At 26.1% G+C, this 19,857-nt stretch overlaps 1 protein-coding gene and 1 long non-coding RNA gene across 3 annotated transcripts; one reads left to right on the top strand and one right to left on the bottom strand.

Moving 5' to 3' along the window:
* Positions 1 to 3,047: 3,047 nt before the first annotated feature.
* LOC132931862 (uncharacterized) lies at positions 3,048 to 9,897 on the bottom strand. 2 transcript variants are annotated; one of them, XR_009662787.1, is made up of 4 exons: positions 9,771 to 9,897; positions 9,635 to 9,689; positions 6,273 to 6,336; positions 3,048 to 5,719 (listed from the first exon to the last, which is right to left on the bottom strand). It is a non-coding gene; the product is annotated as an uncharacterized LOC132931862 (long non-coding RNA). The 2 variants fall into 2 exon arrangements; XR_009662786.1 differs by having other exon boundaries at positions 9,767 to 9,894.
* Positions 9,898 to 10,032: 135 nt separating this feature from the next.
* Positions 10,033 to 15,072, top strand: LOC132931861 (acyl-protein thioesterase 1). The gene is made up of 6 exons (XM_060997912.1): positions 10,033 to 10,390; positions 10,905 to 10,936; positions 11,302 to 11,367; positions 11,439 to 11,736; positions 11,795 to 11,959; positions 14,103 to 15,072. Exons 1-6 carry the CDS (start codon positions 10,190 to 10,192, stop codon positions 14,151 to 14,153), a joined length of 813 nt encoding a protein of 270 aa, XP_060853895.1. The 5' UTR covers positions 10,033 to 10,189; the 3' UTR covers positions 14,154 to 15,072.
* Positions 15,073 to 19,857: the final 4,785 nt, after the last annotated feature.

Below are 19,857 nucleotides of genomic sequence, written 5' to 3'. Positions count from 1 at the left end.
AAAAGATTATGTCTGTGCATTACACTTCAATGACTAAAACATGAAATATAGCTAAAGGAGTTATAGAAAAATTAGAAAAGACTACTCCAGTTCTAAGAAAGGAGGCTGTTCCTAAAATTTTTTCAATTGTTTTAACTAAATCAATAAAAAATACAGAAAAAAAATTAAAAATTGATATAGAATATTGTAATCAATAAGATATTTAAATAAATAAAAGTAAAATAGTATAAAACATCAATCATCAGCAACTATATATTATGACATATGTTATATCAACTATTTACATCAAATAATTATAAAATTAAGTACATTGAATTTTCATTTTTTTATATTCAAAATCAAGCATTCAAGAAGTTATAAGTGTAATATATCAACTATATATACAAACTCAGTCACTCAGATCTTGTTAGTTGTTACACAATTATAAGTAACTTTTATTTATTAAATTTTTCTTCATGAAAACCTTAATAATATATCTTAATACTACGTATGTTAATTGGATTTCAACAGAAAAAAATGGGTAAATTTACATTTGTACATTATTTTTAATGTGTTTAAAATTTAATTTAAATAAATTCCCTAATCCCTTGTACTTATTAGAGTAAGTATTATTTATTGAGTATTTAAATATATACAACATCATCTTATATGTCAAAAATGTATAATTTGTTAGGATATTGTTTACCAGCAATCAGCATGTGTTAATTCCATCTTAATGACTTAATAACATAAAGCACGGTACATTTTACATTAGAAAATTCCATTTTAAACTGTTATTTTGATATCTTCTTAAGTAATTTGGATTTAATTATTTTATTTTTATTTTTTATTTTGTACTGTGAAATTACATTTGGTTTGTGTTTGATTTTATATGTATTTAATAAATAGGGGATATTTTTAGTTTATTCTTTGATTGTGACACATGTAAGTGGAAAAAACACAAGCATAAGAAGTTAAATTTTTAACAATAATGAAGGATAAAAAATATACAGCTTCTTACTTTAATTGTATTATATAATTATACTGTGTCATGACAATTTTTTGGTTTTTGAGTAAACTTGTGTTTATATCTAAAACTTTAATTTTATAATTTAATCACTCGAGTGTTAAGTATAAGAGAAAATTATCATTTTTTATGGTGGACAATGATTAGTATAATACCTCCTAATCTACTTCTAAATCACAAAAGCGCAAGTTATATTTTACTTGTACTTTATATGATTAAACTTTGTGTTTAACGTACAATTTAGCACAAAATAGTAAATACAAATACACAAATAACAGGATTATATTGTTAAAATTATATTTGTATTCTTACAGTTGTATGTACTTAAAATGTTCCCACATTTTACAAAGATCTTTCACTACCTATTACTTTATCACTTTATCAGTCTACTCAACAATATGTATTTATATATGTTACCGCATTCTAAAAATACAAATATGTACAATTTTAGATACCTATGCTGACAATATTAATCCTAGTGTAATAACTAATAATAATTACTTTATTACAACCAAACAAGTACCAACAACATTACCTCGACTTAGTTCTTTCTGGGTTAAGAAATAATCTAAAAGAAACTAAATAAACTTAATTAAACATCATTCTAAATCGAAAATAATGTCATTCACTCAATTTTTAAGCTTTTTGACCTAGCGAACATTTTTTTATTAATATTTATAGAAACGTGACATAAAAATTAAAATATCAATAAACAACTAAATAATATTTTAAAAATTATACTAAGTTTCAGGTAAGTATGTATAGAAAATGCTAATATAAACACTTGGTGAAAATTTTAAGTATCTACAGACTACAGTTACCTATTCCGTATTCGTTTTTGAATTACAACAAATTAAAATAAATTTGTAAATACTGGTTTTGCGTAAAAATTCATGTTTTCCGATAACATATAAGAAGTATTAAGGGGGATTTTCAATGTCGATCTCAAAAAGTACACACTAAAAAAAAAATAGATCCAATTTTGTATTATGAATTATGATAAGTCTTGGAAAAAAATGTATTATATATTGTATACATTAGGTATTACATTTTAATCAATAGATATAGATATAATAAAGGTAGTTTATCAATTTTTAAATAAAAGATCGACGATCGTTAAAAATTAGAATACAATTTTGAACAAAGTTCAAATGTTTTTTACGTTTTATTTTTATACCTATATGCATATAAACTCTAATATTCTTATTAATATGAGATGCATTATTATAAGTTCCAATAGTGATGAATAACAACAATAGTACCTACACAAATAATAATTGTCCACATTTTTATTAGTATTTAAATTTAATACTATACCTAGTGTAAATGTATACTAATTACTACATCCTAGGTACCAAGCATTGTTCTCAATATATTAAGCTATAGATTAATATTAATAATTTAAAAGTGTTATTTTCTAAATTATGTATATTAGCATAAGCCATTATTATAAAACTTATAATCAAGGGCGTCCTTAGACATATTTGTCGTCATCGATTTTTGCTGCTTATCAATTTGTTGTTTTAAATGATTTATATGAATTTTAATGCAGGTGCTGCTAAAAATTAGGTCATGATATTTTTGTATTTTTTAGCTATTTTATATTTAAAAAATGATCACTCAGCTACTTTCGTAAACCATTTTATAACAGTACCTACTCGTGTAGGGATGATGGATAAATACAGGAACAGTCCGAAAAATAATCCCTAGAAAAAAGTCTCTAGTACATGCAATATTTACATGGCTATACTACATTTATCATATATAGCCATGCATAGCAACTATTAGTTTACAGCTTACAACAATAAGTAGAAAATAAAACAAAGAATCATTTTCAGTCATAATAACACTCATAAGTCATAACTAATGAGATTATGAGAAATAACAAATATTTATTAGATAATATTATAAAGAATATTTTATATTGTTTACATGTATATATATTATAGTATTATATAATTCGTCAAAACAATTACAATTTACAACGTATAATATCTTATAATATATTATAAAATACTTTTTCTGTAAGTTTAATAGTAGGTACATGTTATAAATAGGGCTAAGATTTCTATGCATTTGCATGTTTTTTCCTTAAATCCAAATTTATTAGTTGTCTGCAGATATGTCCACGATATGGCTTATTCTTGAATAGTACAATTTTTTTTTTTGCATATTTTTGCATATTTTGAATATAACGCATATAATTGCATATAAATAAATTGTTGAGAATCTTGTTAATTTTAAATTGTATTTATTTAATAAACGTCTATAATTATAGATTAATTTGTCGAATTATCATAAATATAATAAACTACCTATTTAAACTAAAATTAACTTAATACTAAAGAAGAATAAGGGATTCATAACATTTCAAAAAATGTTTAACATTATAAACGGTGATTAAAAAACAGAAGAAATAGATGTTGATATTACTTTAAATCCGGGAAAAATCACGTAATTTAAATTTGCTCCGACAACATTGTGTGATGTGGAAAGGAGTTTCAACCAATATAATAAATCTTCGATTTAATCACCGGACGTTCACATTTGAAAATTTAAAAAACATGTTTTAATAATAGCATGTAATAATATTAATTAATATTTAAAAAAAATTGTTTTTGCATATTTTTGCATATTTTGGTAAATAAAATGCATATTTTACAATTTTTTTACTGCATAGAAATCCTAGCCCTAGTTATAAAGTACCTTTTACATATTACATACCTACAAGGCTACAACCTACTAGCTACTACAATATTATTAATTTCATTTTTAACTAATTTTTAGTACTACTGTAACTGAGTCAAAGTAGTAAGTACTTATAATTTATATATTTGATTATATAGTTTTTAAACAAACTAATTTGCTTTAAATTATTATAATTACATAACATTTCACCTAATCTATTCTTTTTACTCGTCAACAGTGTTTCGTCTGTGTTGCAGCATTACTAGTTACTAGTTTACTATCTAAGTCACTTACCTATATTTGTTGATGATATCAAATTGTTTTTTTCTTTCTGACTGTGAACTAACTTAAATTTGTAAACAATAAGTCAATAATAGTTATGAAACACTTAACTTACAGCTTAAAATATTGGTCAATGGAAGGTCATGTTCTATACACACATCTTAAAATTTAATTACTCTTATTTCGTTTATAGAATTTTTATAGATATTGTTCCCTACACTTATCTTTCTGTTCGGGATCTTGGGATTCGCTTGAAGTACCTACAATAATTTTAGCTCTGGTCAACGCATCATTGAAGAGATTTCCTGCAAGGCACTAAAAATGCTGTACTTAACTATTATGAATCACATGTCAATTTAAATTTATTACCTCTCTTAAACCCTCTCTACTGCTCGCCCCACATCATAGGTACCTACTATCTACTTACTAGAATATGGTTCTGTAAATTAAAATCAGTATTCAGTATACTCTTATAATCGTCTTATCGCACGAGCATGTCCAGCGAATGTTTTTTCGTGGTGTTTTCTGTAATACGATCATCCTATGACTACACAGTGGTAAGTCAAGTGCTAAATTTATTATCTAGTCTCATGGTTTGCTGCTTTGCAGCTAACCGCCAATTATACCTTTTAAAACATTTGAACAAAATTGCTATATTGATTCCTTTTGTCTACTTACCGAAGTTAGCTTTTAAGTTTTCCGTTTTCCTACGCATTCAACTAGAAACACAGAAACACTGCTCCTTTTCAGTCTCCCTCTTGCTATAGCTACTCGTCTAACTCCTGTGGCATACCTGCAGCGGGGATTTGCATCCCCTTCATGGGCCGTATAACATGTGTACATTGTATTATAAACATGTCTATATTTAAATAAATAAAAATTTCTTATTTTAAATATTATTACCTATGTTATATTTTACAAGTATAAAATAACTAAATTATTATTGTAGGTGTGACGTTACTTTTTTAAGTATTTAATTTTCTATTTTAAGAATGGTTTTAAAATATATTCCCCCTCCCAAGTAATACGTAAAATTAAATTTATTATTATTAATTTACCTATAAACGGCACAGATTTTGTGTACAATTATTTAGATTCTTTTGACCCAATATAAAATAAAAATTAAAAATTATATCCAATCATAATTACAATTTATATTCTAAATCTAATAATAACTTATTAAGTATGCAAACAATATACAAAACATTCGTTTTTCGTGAACGAATAAATCCTTCCCTGTATATGAGTGTATGATTAAATCCATCTTTAACATTTATAAGTTTGGCTTCGTGGTGCATATATTCAGATATTCTCATCGTCATCGGTTATATAGGATTACCTATGTGAACCAAATTTCAGAACCATTAGTGCAATAGACTTGGCTTTGAATTGCTTTTACACAATCATACATATGCATTGCTTTTTGTTAATATAGATTAATTTTTTTATAAAATTGAATGATATAATATTTTAAATTTTTAAGTAACATAATTTTAGTGTATCAATGATTAGGCGGTACATTTAAAAATATAAAATACATTAAACAGTATTTATAAAGTGTAGGTATTCATTATCAAGATAATAGATTTGTTGATAAATATCCGATGCCGTTGAACGTTGGTGTTTCTATTGTCTGTCAAATGTTCATTAATTTCTTCCTGATATCGAACGCAATTCTTCAATTTGTATAGAGACAAGCTCACATATAGAATCCAATGTAGACGACCAACATAAGAAAGATTCCTAAAAGAAAAATAAACTGTAAAAACTACAAGAATATTATTTATTTATTTAAGTAGGAGTAGGTTTAGTAGGTACCTCAAAATAAGGTCAACTTAAGAATACAAAATATATTCCACTTATTCCAGGAATATAATAACAAAAAGAAATTGAGGGGGGTTGGCAAGTTCTCTGCTCATGAAACATATAAACGGTTAAGTATAAATATGATAGTTCCTACAGAAAAAACCCACCATATCTAAGTTCCAACATTTTTTAGCATTAAATTAAATTAAATGCATTATTTTCTTCAGAGGGAAAGCTAGTTTTTTAGGCAAATTTTTAAGCTAGATATGAGCAATTTTAACTTGTAATATTTTCAATAGGTACTCACATATTTTTTTTAAATTAAATATTAAAAAAAGCTAACGCCCAAGCACAGATATTAAATAACACTGACTTTTAACATTGATTATAAGACAATTCACTCTAATATTAAAATTTAAAGCTAACAAAGTAACAACAAACAGTTGGTTCAACTGAATGCATATTTTCTATATTATACTCGTATATTTACTATATGTGGACTGCGGAGACAACACAAATAGCGTCTAATGGAAAACTTGTTTTATGATGCAACACTGAAACAAATACATTTTAACCAAATCAAATACATTTAAGTTGTATGTATGTTTTATGTTGTATAAAATAGTTTGATTAAAGTGGTAAATAAATTGTTTTAACATCAGTATTTTTTAATTTTTTGTCCTAGAATATATTTTTGAATGTAAGAATAGGTAACATATTTTAAATATTTTTTACTCGTGTAAAAACATTTTTAGAGGCAAATTAGTTAAAAATTGAAATATGTTATTCAGACCAGGAATGGCCAACCCACGGCTTGCGAGATTTATCAAACATTTACGGAAAAATGTATTTTTGTGCCAATATAATAGAATATTTTAGAATGCACGTAAAACACGGTATCCGTGTTATTGACAACGTAACTTAACTTATTTTATAATATTAATTAATTCTGTTTAACATTTTTACATCAAATTTTTTTGTATTGGGGTAATATACTAATATGATTTTATATGTGCCCCGCAGGATTGTAATGTATTTCCAAAGTAGCCCACGAGATAATTTAGGTCAGCCACCCCTTTAACCTTTTATAGACTTTAGTTGTAAAGTTAAATTATTAAAAAACTAGGAAAAGTCAAAATATGTGAAAATACAATACTTTATTCATTACTATTATTGCGTTGTATAATTTTATTAGTAGATAAATAGATAAATATAAAACCGCATAATGATTAGTATTTAAAAAATCAATCAATGATTAATTTTGCACTATATATACGGACAAATGGACAATAGACGAAATTTTATATTAAGCCTGCAATATCTACGTATATTAAGGAATAAAAATCCTTCAACGCAGTACATTCTTTTATATTTTTACGGGTGTTAGTTCAGTTTACCTATAGGCTATAGGATTTAAATAATTGTATGTTAAATATTTTATATTTCCCTCACTGGTTCCAATTACATAGATATATACTACGCATTACATATCAGCCCGCCCTCATAAATTTTACTATAATTATATACTTTATATTCTCTAATTCTCTGCCTATATTTAATTTTATAATGTAATTTTTTGCAATTTCTCACGTTTTTGGATTTTTTTTAATTATGATGTTTTAATGAACAATATACTTAACTAAACTAAATTCATTATAATATTATTACATAAATAGATTATTTAACAATGGTAATTAATTTAATATATAAAATCTAAGTACATATGTGACTTATTTCGTTTACCTTTAGGAAAAAAAGCTTTCTTAAAATTAATACTGTCGAGAATAAATAAATACAGAAAAGAAATGACAGATATACCTTTACCTCCCAATTCCTGAACCTATTATTACAAGGTCAGAAACATGGTTATTGCTGCAATTTTCTATGCAAATAATTTTGAAATTTTTTTAATTGTGATTATAAAAGTTTAAAAAACAATGTTAATCTCCATCAGTGAGGAAAAGCTGAAACAACTTGTACAATATAATGCAGTCAAATGTGGTTTATAGCATTCATATACAATTACACTTATCTGAGTTATCCATTAATCATACAAACTTGGAAGAATCGAATAGTGAGTTACTTAAAGTATGAATAGGTTTAGAAAAACTGAAGATATTTTGGCCGTAGCCATTTTCCTCCAAAAATGAGATACCGTTTTCCTACACTGTCCATTTTCCTCCAATAAATAAAATAATAAAATCGTCACTCATTATCAGAATGTTAAATAAAATAAAAGAACAAATTAAATATTTAAAGTATAATTATAATATAATAATATACCGTACGCGCTGAACTTGACAGGTGGCTAAAAAGAGAATGAATATAATAAAAAAGTACGCACGTCAATAAAAATGCATCAATCAATAAATGAAATAATAATAAAAAATTAATAATAATAAGGGATTGGTGATAATGCAACCAGACAATATGTAAAATATAAAATATAAAATATAGTAAAATCGCTGCACTAAATAAAATAAAATTTTTTTATAATGATATGACATCTCAGTAACAAATGAATACCTGTTGGAAGAAAATAAAAATTAGATATACTTCATATATAGATATAAGAACGCGACCAGAATTTAATCAACAGATACGCGCAAAATGTGATTCTAGCCATACTCTATTTTTATAATACGGAACGCAACACTACAACACTGACTAAAATATTGGAGGAAAATGAATATAATTTTAGTCAAAAATAATGTGAAAGAAAATGGAAACAAACCTTTTTTTTTTTGGAGGAAAATGGACAGTGGAGGAAAACGGTATCTCATTTTTGGAGGAAAATGGTCCCGCCCGATATTTTAACAAATATTCCTGGTCCAATTAATGGAAAAAAACCTAAAGATAAATGTATGTATATATATAATTGAAAAAAAAATAAAGGATATAAAACTACTAAATCTTACTATGAAGTCAGGTAAAGCAGATGTTTATTTAGAAATAATGCCTAAGTTATAGTTTTTTTAATAGGTATGTAGATACTAATAAGTAATAACTAGTGTACCTATAGTGGCTAGTAGAAGTAGAACGTATCTTTTATTTGTACAAACATACTTTAAGTATAATAAAAAATTTAATTTTAATGAACATAATTTGGAAATATATTTAATTATTAATTTTAATTAAAAAAAGTAATACATTCATCAATTTTTTTTTAAAATTAATTTAGTTACAATTAAGAATTTAAAGTTTTTCATATGACTTGTACTTTTACAGTGAAATTTATTAAGAAATTTTTATGTATTTTTGGTATAATTGTACAGTAGTTTATGTGTGTATTAAATGGAATTAAATCCGGTCTTTTCTTATAACATATATCTATCAATCTATCCTCTCCATCGAAAATTCCTGGGCACGCCACTGACCATATATATATATTATATACCTATTTAATGCTATATAAAACTAGTTTTCTTATTCAAAGTACGTATATAGGTACTAAGGTACCTATATAATATTATAGTTGCCTACTCTTATTGTAACTGAAGAGATTAGACTATTTATTAAAAATGTTAACCACGTGGTACTATAAGTATATAATTAATACCTACATTAAGTTTATACTAAACTAGTTTTTAATTATACTATTTATTACTTTAGGTTTATGCAAATAGACAGTACAGTGCAAATAATAAGTATATACACAGGTACCTAGTATAATTAGGCGTATAAAATATGAATACCAAAATCAATTAATCGTTTGCAATACATGCGTATATTATAAAGGTACTTAACTATACATTATATAGGTATCTACTTATTAATAGGTGTAAAACCTATGCCATTCCTACCTCCGCAATGGCGTAAAAAAAATTGATTAATAATAATAGTTGAACTCACCAGGTAAATAGGTCACAGCCGCCTGTAATGTCCTTGATACTCATCGATACATTACCTATATGAATTAACATTGAATTAATTTAAAAGTCATTATTTGTATTAATTTATTCTACACTAGGTTAGGTTAGGTACCTACGCCGTAGCGGTTTACGTGCGTGCTGCTTTGCGTTGAACCGAGTACGGGAGACCGGTCGTATTATAGGTAGGTATGTCACGGTTTTAACGGGAAACGTGTGTTGTCCTCTGGCGGCCATGACATAATAATAATTATTACCTATAAACCTGCCAAATAACTTATTGTATATGCAATATAATGTATATGATCGCCTGTGGGGGGCCACAACGCCGGGCAACAGCACATGCAGACCGTGATAAATGTTAATGCGAACAGGATAATTTTTCCGAACGCGTTGGTCGTAGAAAAATTCGAGCGTGGTTAGTGTTACTGGATCCGTTTACCGAAAAATATAACGCCGTCGATATAATATTGTAATTTATTCAAATGCGTGGTGACATTTGTGTTTTAAATTTCGTATCGGTTAGATTTAGCGTTCCATGAGATTTGTCGACATTTCTATGGATTTACATAACCACAAAAGTTCGGCAGTTCAAAAACTGGCATTAACCCAAATTGGATTGATTTTTTCGTTGTTTTCTGTAGTTAATTCCTCTAACAATACTTTCGCATATTCCGTCGCAAACATGAATCAATTGAATCCTGTAGTAATATCTTCGTCCGGTAAACAGACGGCCACTGTAAGTATTTTATGTATTAAATGTTTTTCTTAAATATTTTCCATTTCGCCAAATGTTGTTGTAAGTAGTTGTAATAGATAAGTACTTAGTCAACTGTGTAACTCTTAAAAATGTACTTAGTTAAACTATATTATTTTTGATAGTTACCTTGGTACTTTGGTTTTTATTTTGTGTAACTTACGATCAAATATTTTTTTCACTCGCACAGTCGCTCAAAAAATTGTTATGTACGTATACATTCTTTTTGTGTTTAATTCTTGTTTGTACTTTGGTCACAGTATTTTGTTTTCCAATTAGAAATGAATCTAATAAAATAAATAATTAGTATATTATAATATCTTATACATTTTAGTACTCAAGTACTAGGTACATACATTTTATGATTCCTAAAATGTTTTTTTTGTATCCATTTTAAATGTAATTGACTATAAATTGATATGAATAATAATATTTAACATATATTTACATTAACCTAAATTATTGCATTACTATTTAAACATTTTTTGTTATGCAGGTCATATTTCTTCATGGTCTTGGAGATTCAGGGTATAGTATTTTTTTTTTTATTGTTAATAATCATTAGACATATCGTTAGTTATAAGTTTATAACGGATTATTATATTATTGCAACGGTATAACTTTTTTGCATCTATTGATGAAATTTAAAACTTGTTTAATATTTTAAAAATAAAGTTCTCTTGAAAAAATGTTAATTATTTGAATTTTGTAGATTTTTATTAACTTTTTTTCATACATTAATATTACATTAGATATAACTACCCATAGTATTTGTATTTCCTTATCTATTTAGTTAATTATTTATTTTATATCAAATTTGTTTATTATTTATGTTTTTTTTTTTAAATACTCTCGCTTAAATTGTTATCATATTATCTTAATTTTTTACTTAGAAATGGCTGGGCCGAAGCTATGACTCGAGTAAGACAAGCTTATGTGAAAGTAATATGTCCATCTGCGTAAGTCGATTTTAGTTCTTTGTTTTAGTTGGCTGTATTTTAATATGTAATTTTTAAATATAACTCAACAGGACCCCCATGCCAGTATCTTTAAACCAAGGATTCCGAATGCCTTCATGGTTTGATTTGTTTACATTAGATGAATCAGGTCCAGAAGACGATGAAGGAATTAAAAAAGCTGCAAAAATGGTGCATTCACTTATCGATCGTGAGATAGAAGTTTACAATATACCATCATCTCGTATTGCCCTCGGTGGATTTTCACAAGGCGGAGCTCTTGCTTTGTATTCAGCTTTTACTTATGACAAACCATTAGCTGGAGTTATGGCTCTATCATGTTGGATACCATTACATAAAACTTTTCCAGCTGTAAGAATCATTAATTTATTTCTGTTTTTGATAAAATATATTTATGATTGTGTTTTAGGCTGCTATAAGTAACAAAGATATGCCAATAATGCAGTGTCATGGAGATTGTGATCCAATTGTACCACTAAAATGGGGTCAACTTACAGCATCCATTCTCAAATCTTTTGCTAAAAATACTGAATTGAAAACATATCGAGGAATGATGCATAGTTCATGTGATGCGGTATGTATTTGCTATTGTTTTTGTTAGTTAATAGTTTAAAAATAATTTTTCTTAAATATTATTAAAATATAAGTAATAATGGTTTTATTTATATTTAAGTTAAGTTAATTCTTCATTTGCTTATTTTTTAAAATGAAGATAGAGATAATAACTTAAATGCAAAATTATTTTAATTGTCATATCGGTGATAACAAGTGTATTATGAAATTTTTAATCAGTTATCTAAATATGGTACAAATATTGCCAAGTTAATCCATATATTATTTATTGAGATATTATATAATTGAAACAGCCTATTTTGATTGGATGATAAAATTTTATTATGTGATTATGTTGCACTTACTTAACAAAATATTTTTTTTTTATGAAGTGTATTTACTTCATAAAAAATATCTATATCTTGGCTGTTATTTAACAGTTTTTTTCTTAAAATGGTTTTGCAGAGTTTCTGATTTGTGTGTCCAAAATAAAAATTCTTGCCAAACTGAAATGTTGCTAACCATTTTTTTAATAAACAATTAATTCGTTAATTGTTAATCATACATATTCATTTGTGACAAAGTTTTTATCCACTTTTTAAAACAGTCACCATCACATCACACAAACCTTAATTAACCATGTTTAGTACCTATTTTATATAAATTATAATTATCTCGATTTATAATTTAATACATGATATATTAATAATATCCATTCCTAATTTACTTTAGATATATCAATTACATCTAGTAATATAAAAATATATTTATGATATATAAGTAGACATCCACTTCAAGAAAAGAATAATTTATTTAATTTAGTGGATGTGATAAATAGAAAAAATTATTGATTAAATAATTTATTACTTATGGAAATATTTAAAAAATGTTCTTGTATTTATTGAAACTAAACTTAAAATTGGTAAAATTACTTTGCCTCCAATGTAATGTGTTGCCGATGGCATACTGAAAAATGATCTAAGCTAGATATATCCTAGTTTTCAATAGTCAGAATATATTTTGTTGAGATTTTAATTTTTTTTTTTATATCAACAGTAACTTTTTAAGTAAGATTTTATATTTTTTTCATATAATATTTTCTTTTTTATTATAAATTGACTTTCTATTAAATTATATATTTATTATTATTTTACATGTATGGCGATTTTAATATATTCTTCTCTTTATTGAATATTTTTATTTTATTTTTATTCTCATTAACATACATGGGAAGAATAACTTACAAAAGGTGGGCAAGTGGATATCGCTCTGCTGTATAGTAGGGATGGAGAGTAGGTCACTATAATGGATGTGTTAAATTTGAATGCAATGACAGGTATCATTATATATGAAAAAAGATTCTGAACAGAGATGTTTTGTCAGTCTATGATAATTAGTAGGATATATTATATTATTACCTATATTTAAATTGTAATATATCGTTATTTTACGCAATTTCGTAAAAAATTAAATTTCATACACTCATAAATTTTTTTCCATATTGATGCTGGAATTTTTTTTTTACAGTTATTTGAAGGAAAACTTATGGATAACCTTGTATTGGGTGTTTTAACCTAAGCTATAAATCACAAAAATTTTACGAACTTTATACTCCAAACTTCCTTGCAAGTTTTCGCGATTTTGATATATTTCGTAAACATTTGAACTTTAAATGCTTATAAACAAAAATTGTGACAAACGAGTTTTTATTTTTTTTTTTTACTACGATAAGTACAACTTATAATAAACCTTATATTAAATTTTAAAGATTTTTTGGCACGCCAAATTTATAGGCATTTCAAAAAAAAATTTTAAATTTAATCATAAATAGATAACGCTAATATAAACAGTTGGTAAAAATTTCAAGTATTTACAATGATTCGTTTTTGTGTTATAGCATAATAAAATTGATTTTGTCTAAAACTGGTTATGCGTAAAATTTCCCGTTTTTCCGTTATTTTTTCAGGGTTTTTCCTGATGCTTTTGAAAACTACTGGAAAATTTTTACTTTTTACCAACTTCACCCCCCCCCTCCCCAAAAGTACCAAACAGTCTATTTTTAATTTAATTTATTTTAATTCCAAATAGGTATTAATTATATTATTATTATAGTTTTCTAAAATAAATACTTAAGTTTTAATTTATGTATTATTTATATTTTATAGGAAATAAAGGATCTTAAGAAGTTCATGGATGTGATCCTCCCTCCAGTGTGATTCACCTATCATTTTAAAATAAATTTAATTTATATTGTTAAAACCTAGAATATGGATTAAATATATTCACATATATATATTTAGGTATATACTTTTTGTAGTGTATCTAATTGAATTTCTTAGGATGAGTTTTTATTTTTATCGCTATATTTAGTGTATATAAGATTATTGTTGTTTCTTCTTATTGGCATCTTTATAATTAATATACAACTGGTATAAAATATACTTATTAGTTATTAAGTAAAATAAGTATACATTCATATTACCAATTTTTTATTTTTACTTTTTACTTTTTTTTTTTGGTGCATAATTACAAGAATTCAACAAAATATTTTGAACTTAACTGATTAAGAAATTTAATAACGTATCAACTACTCATAAAAATAAATATTATTTATAATTTATACTTCATTAAAAAAATGTTATTGTCCATTTACATTATGATTTAAGAGTATTTCTCGGCACATATTTGCAAAATGGTGACATTGGTATATTATGTAGTATCACCATTGCCACCACCTAACAGTTTTTTACATTGTAATATATAATTTTTTTCAACAGCTGTACAGTGTGCAATTATCTAGTAACATTGAAATATGTAAACTACAATCATCAGTAAATAATTTCCTAAATTTTGCAGTGTTATTCTCACACAACAATAATATGTATTATTTTGGTAAAGAAGGATGCTCTCTATTACTAATTAACTGACTAAACTGGACAAAAATTGGTCACTGCCGAGAAGTACTCTTAATATAAATGGACCATTGATATATAAATTAATAAGAAATTAAGCAATACTCTATTGATATAGTTGTATAATATGTATTTTTTTTTGTTTTTTACATCATAATCTTGTGTAAGTGTCTCATCCAAGTAATTCTAATAATTGTAATATACATTTTAGATTATGAGTGAATTGAGGAATTTAATTATTTAATATGTTCATACAAGTGTCAAATGTTGAGGCCAATCTTCAAAGATGTCCATTTGCCTAGGTCTTCTTCTTAATAGACCCTTTTTAATTTTTTATACACAACAAATGTGACAATTTTAGTTTTGTCTGACACTGCTACTGTATCACAATAGCATCATCTAGATTCTATATATTATATTCATAGTACAAATGTGTTTATAATTAAATTAAAAAATAGTATAATTTTAAATAATCATTGAAGTTGATGATGATATGAATTTTTATGTCATTATTGTCATATTTTTCTTATCCTTCAAAGGCAAAATTAAATTAATGGAAATATGAAAAGAGAAATATTACTGAATGAAATAGGTTTGAAATAAAATATAACTAGAACGTGGAAGAACTTTATCTGGCTTGCATACAAAAATGAATTATTTTAATTTTTAGATAGCGAATGAAATATTTTCATTAATTTTATATCAGAGCGAAGTTATTTGAAATTAACATTTTTTTCCAAAAATAATAATGATTCTCTAGTTCAAAATGCTTGAAAATAATATTTAACATAAGTTTTTCTTATAAATGTTTTAAATTATTAAAAAAATAAAAATAGATAGGCATAATCAGAATTTATATGCATTTGGACAAATTCGTCAAAATTATATAAAAATTTACAAACAGTATTTTTTTCGACTATTTTTGTCCACGTTTTGCATATTAATTATTTCTTGTTAAGTTTTAGTTATTATTTTGAATGAAACCCACACAAATTTTATAGATCTCGTTTTTGAAAAATTAGGTACGAAGTTGCAATATATTTTCTATGGTGGCTAATTTTAACATGAATTTGTCTTAGTGCTAGCTGAAAAAATATGTATAGATTTTCATTTGTAGAAGAAAAATCATCTATTAGAATACTAGCAATACAACTATACTCAAGAAATGCGTTTAATCTATAAACATGATATGAAAGGAATCATATGACCCATCAGTTATGACAATTTATATATTCTATCAGTACCAGACATACTACTAGTATAAGCAATATTGTCTACACATAAATCATTTTCAACCAAAACTTCATACATTTTTTCTGCAACACTTAAACCAGTTTTATTGTTTCCCTGGCATACTTCTAATAGCCTTTCTGATACATCCCCTAATGTATCTATGTAACGAATACAAACTGACAACTGATCACCCGTGAAATATCCAGGGTAGAATCTTCCAAACAGAGTATATATCAGCATCTGTGATATTTTTTGTAATTATTTTCTTTACATCATCAGATAATAACTTAAAAATTCGTTTTGAGAATCATGACTATGGTAGATATATAGTTTTATGATTTCGAAACGATTTTTTTTTTATCACAGGTGAATGCCGAGATAATAGATAAATATAAAAGTTAATAATACACTGCAAGGTACTTATATAAAGTCATTCATTAAATTTATAGTACCGTGAACATCTTACTATTCAGTAAATAATAAAAATAAGCGTTAGATACAATAATTATAAGTTCATGAAGGAGGTAGTGAAAAGTTCCTAGGGTGTCCCTATGGTGATATACTTACAAGAATTATCAAAATTTACAGAATTTACGTAAACTTTTCTCGGTAAATTACCCCACAAAAAATTTACGTAAATTTTTCATGTATAGTTCATCTCCGTCTCCTATCTTATTGAGCTAAAGTAGGAGATATATCAAACAACAGAGATAAAATTTCACGTGAAAACGTTTTTTATGGTCCAGTCTAATTGCTTGAGCCTTGAATACGATCCGATATTCGATTTATTTAATAAACAGTCGGTTAGATCATCAGAAAAAGATTATATAGGTAACATATATGGTAGGTTTACACAAAATGAAGTACCTATCGCCATTTATAGGGAATATTACATGTTTAGTCATGTTGCTGGCCAGCAGAAGGCAGATAAGTTATGTTAGGTCTATAAATACAACTATACAAGTATTAACTATAAAATCAAATATTATTATGTTAATATTATACATAAATATTTTTGATTACTTATTTTCCCCGTGATATAAAATTATATAAAATATAATAAATATATATTTTCAAAATAGTATTACCCCGAATAGATTCGATTCGATTAATGTTTCCTAACTTCTTTTACTTACGGAACCTTTAAAGGAGCTTGGACGTTTTGTGGAACCCCATATAATTGTTGCCTGTTGGAGCTACTCTGTGTTAGAATCATAATTAAAATCAAAAATATTATTAATTAATTTATATTATCTCAAATTTTTCACGGAACACCAGTTGGGAAACACTGGATTAGATGCAATAAGATAGACCTGTTATGTCACGAGTCATGACGTACCTATACTGTCCAATGCGTTCATATAGTCTGATGCTTTACTTAATACGACTGGAGTCTGCCTCCCGAGTTTCGTTCTGAAAACCTCTTTACTCTCCTATCCTTGTACTGAATCTGTTGTAATCGTCGTCTCATCCGCGGTGCCAAAAGGAAAAATTAAGGAATTGTGATCTATGGCACTTCTGATCCACTGTAGTTACGATTATTTGTCTATTTTATATTGACTCGCCGAGAAAAAATATGTAAGTTCTTTATATAAAAAATAAATAATATTTCCGAAAAGAATATGAGCGTAAGGGAAAGTATATTTACTCTTATTGACGCTAAACGAGTCTAGTGGTGTTGGTCATTTTCCAAGTGTTCCGAGTTCGGAGTTATTATCTCACTTCTAATGTGGTCTATAAAGAATAAAGTTGTTGAATGCACAGAGATTAGGTTTGTACAAAATAATCTAGTAGGTAAAACATTTAATTTTAGCACGTTTGTCACCAAATATTATAATTTTGAACGTAACACGGCGTCTTGTGTATGCAATATTATTACTTCAGATTGATTATTAATTTATTATTTCTCACTACAATAATAAATAATATATAGGTAACAACAATAATTTATCATAATTAATAATGAGTCAGACAGAATATACAGATAATACTATTGGGCATATCATAACAGTCTTGAGTCTTGGTATTATTAACTGTTAGAATATACAAAAGTTGACGTTTTTAAGTGTACATTTTTGTATGTTATTTTAAATAGGTATTTAAATTTAATGTAAAAATATAATAAGCCATAAAATAGAACCACAAAATAAATTATTTTTATATAATTTTTTTAGTTTAAAATAAGCTTTGAGGATAATAAAATTCTTATTTTTTTTTATAAATATTTGTTTTATCAAATATAGTAATAAAGATACGTATTATAATATTAAATTTAACTGCAATTTATTTTTAAGTATGGATAAAATAAAATAGGTATTTATATCTTTATGCTTTCCTAAAAAATGGAGTGCTACATCAACCGTTACAAATTTGGACCTAGAATGCTTAGATACTAATAGTGTCATTGCATTTCTATAAAACATAGGTAAACTGTAAATGTTATTATACAATAATATATGTTTTGCACGTTGTTGATTTTCTATAAGGCTCTTAAGTAGAAAAGTGTAAAAATCCCCATTAGTTTACAAAGTCACGATTTTCTTGAGAAAACTTTTTAATTGAGAATTGATCGGTACGACTGACGCGGAGATATATAAGCCAGCGACGATCACGTTTTCTCCGGACTGAAGGTTTGCAAATTATGCATCACGGTTACCTAACCTTTTCGCGAGTATACCTTATAGTTTATACTTATCATTGGTCGGTCTTAGAATAATCATTGTTAATCGGACGTGAAGAAACATGGTTGGCGATTACTCACTGACCAACGGAAAATGTCAGTTACTCTACAATATTATGGACGAAGGTATTAACTCGACCGCGTATAACTTCAACGATCGCGGTTCACATTGTAGATTTACCGTGATCTATGGATAACCGAGTTAATTTCCGTTGACTGTCATGCTCTATTATTCAGCCAGTCTGAGAAAAATGCAGTATTTTGGTTGACGACATTATTTTCACCCTTCATCATTTAAACATAATAGTCACTTACCAAATTCTACTTTTAAATTATTATGTTTGTATAAATATTTACTAGCTTTCACTAAAGCTTTCTTGTTTTTAATGCGAGTCAATTTATATAAAACAAATCTAAATTTGTTACACAAATCAGTACATCCTACTTAATGCCTTTTTTGTTTAATTAAGTTAAGCTATTAGTGGGCACATTATACAAGAACAGATATATATCATATATCGTTTTTAATATTTTCCTTATTATAGTAGAACACATGACATTAACACTGGATTAAATAGGCTTGACAAAAATTGCAATACTCATTATTTTATATCTGTTAGAAAGAATGTTTCAATTTTTTTTTGTAATTTTAAATATATTATAATTTATAGTAATAATGACGCGTAGTCATATAGATTACGCTGGATACCGTATATCATGGTAAACTAGTATTAATCGGTTGAAGACTTTCGGAGTTTTATTGAATATTTTTATGATGGACGCCTTGTATTAAAAGAAAAAAATTCAAATTATCGATAGTTTTTGGGTCCTTATTTTGAAAGGTTTCATCCAAAAGAACCAACTATTTTTAGTTTTTATCCACTTAAAGTGTAATGAAATTATACGATTGGTTAGGCAAAGTTCTTACAGTATAGTATTCATATTACTAAATTATCATACGATGTAATTTTTAGTCGTATTCAATACTTCTTGTAAATCATATTGGCATGTGTTCTCACACGGGGTAGGCAGTCGACTATACCTACACTGTAAACTTTTTATGTTTGTTCGGTTATAATAATTTGGACGATAGAT

The sequence above is a fragment of the Rhopalosiphum padi genome, chromosome 1 (genome assembly GCF_020882245.1).
Source record: "Rhopalosiphum padi isolate XX-2018 chromosome 1, ASM2088224v1, whole genome shotgun sequence".
In the NCBI taxonomy this organism is placed as follows: Eukaryota; Metazoa; Arthropoda; class Insecta; order Hemiptera; family Aphididae; genus Rhopalosiphum; species Rhopalosiphum padi.
This window is presented reverse-complemented; position numbering and strand designations above follow the sequence as displayed.

Coding starts and splice junctions, on each gene's coding strand:
- LOC132931861 (XM_060997912.1), top strand. CDS start 10,190: ATGAGATTTGTCGACATTTCTATGGATTTACATAACCACAAAAGTTCG. Junction 10,937..11,301: donor CATGGTCTTGGAGATTCAGG/GTATAGTATTTT, acceptor TTTTTTACTTAG/AAATGGCTGGGCCGAAGCTA. Junction 11,368..11,438: donor AAAGTAATATGTCCATCTGC/GTAAGTCGATTT, acceptor ATAACTCAACAG/GACCCCCATGCCAGTATCTT.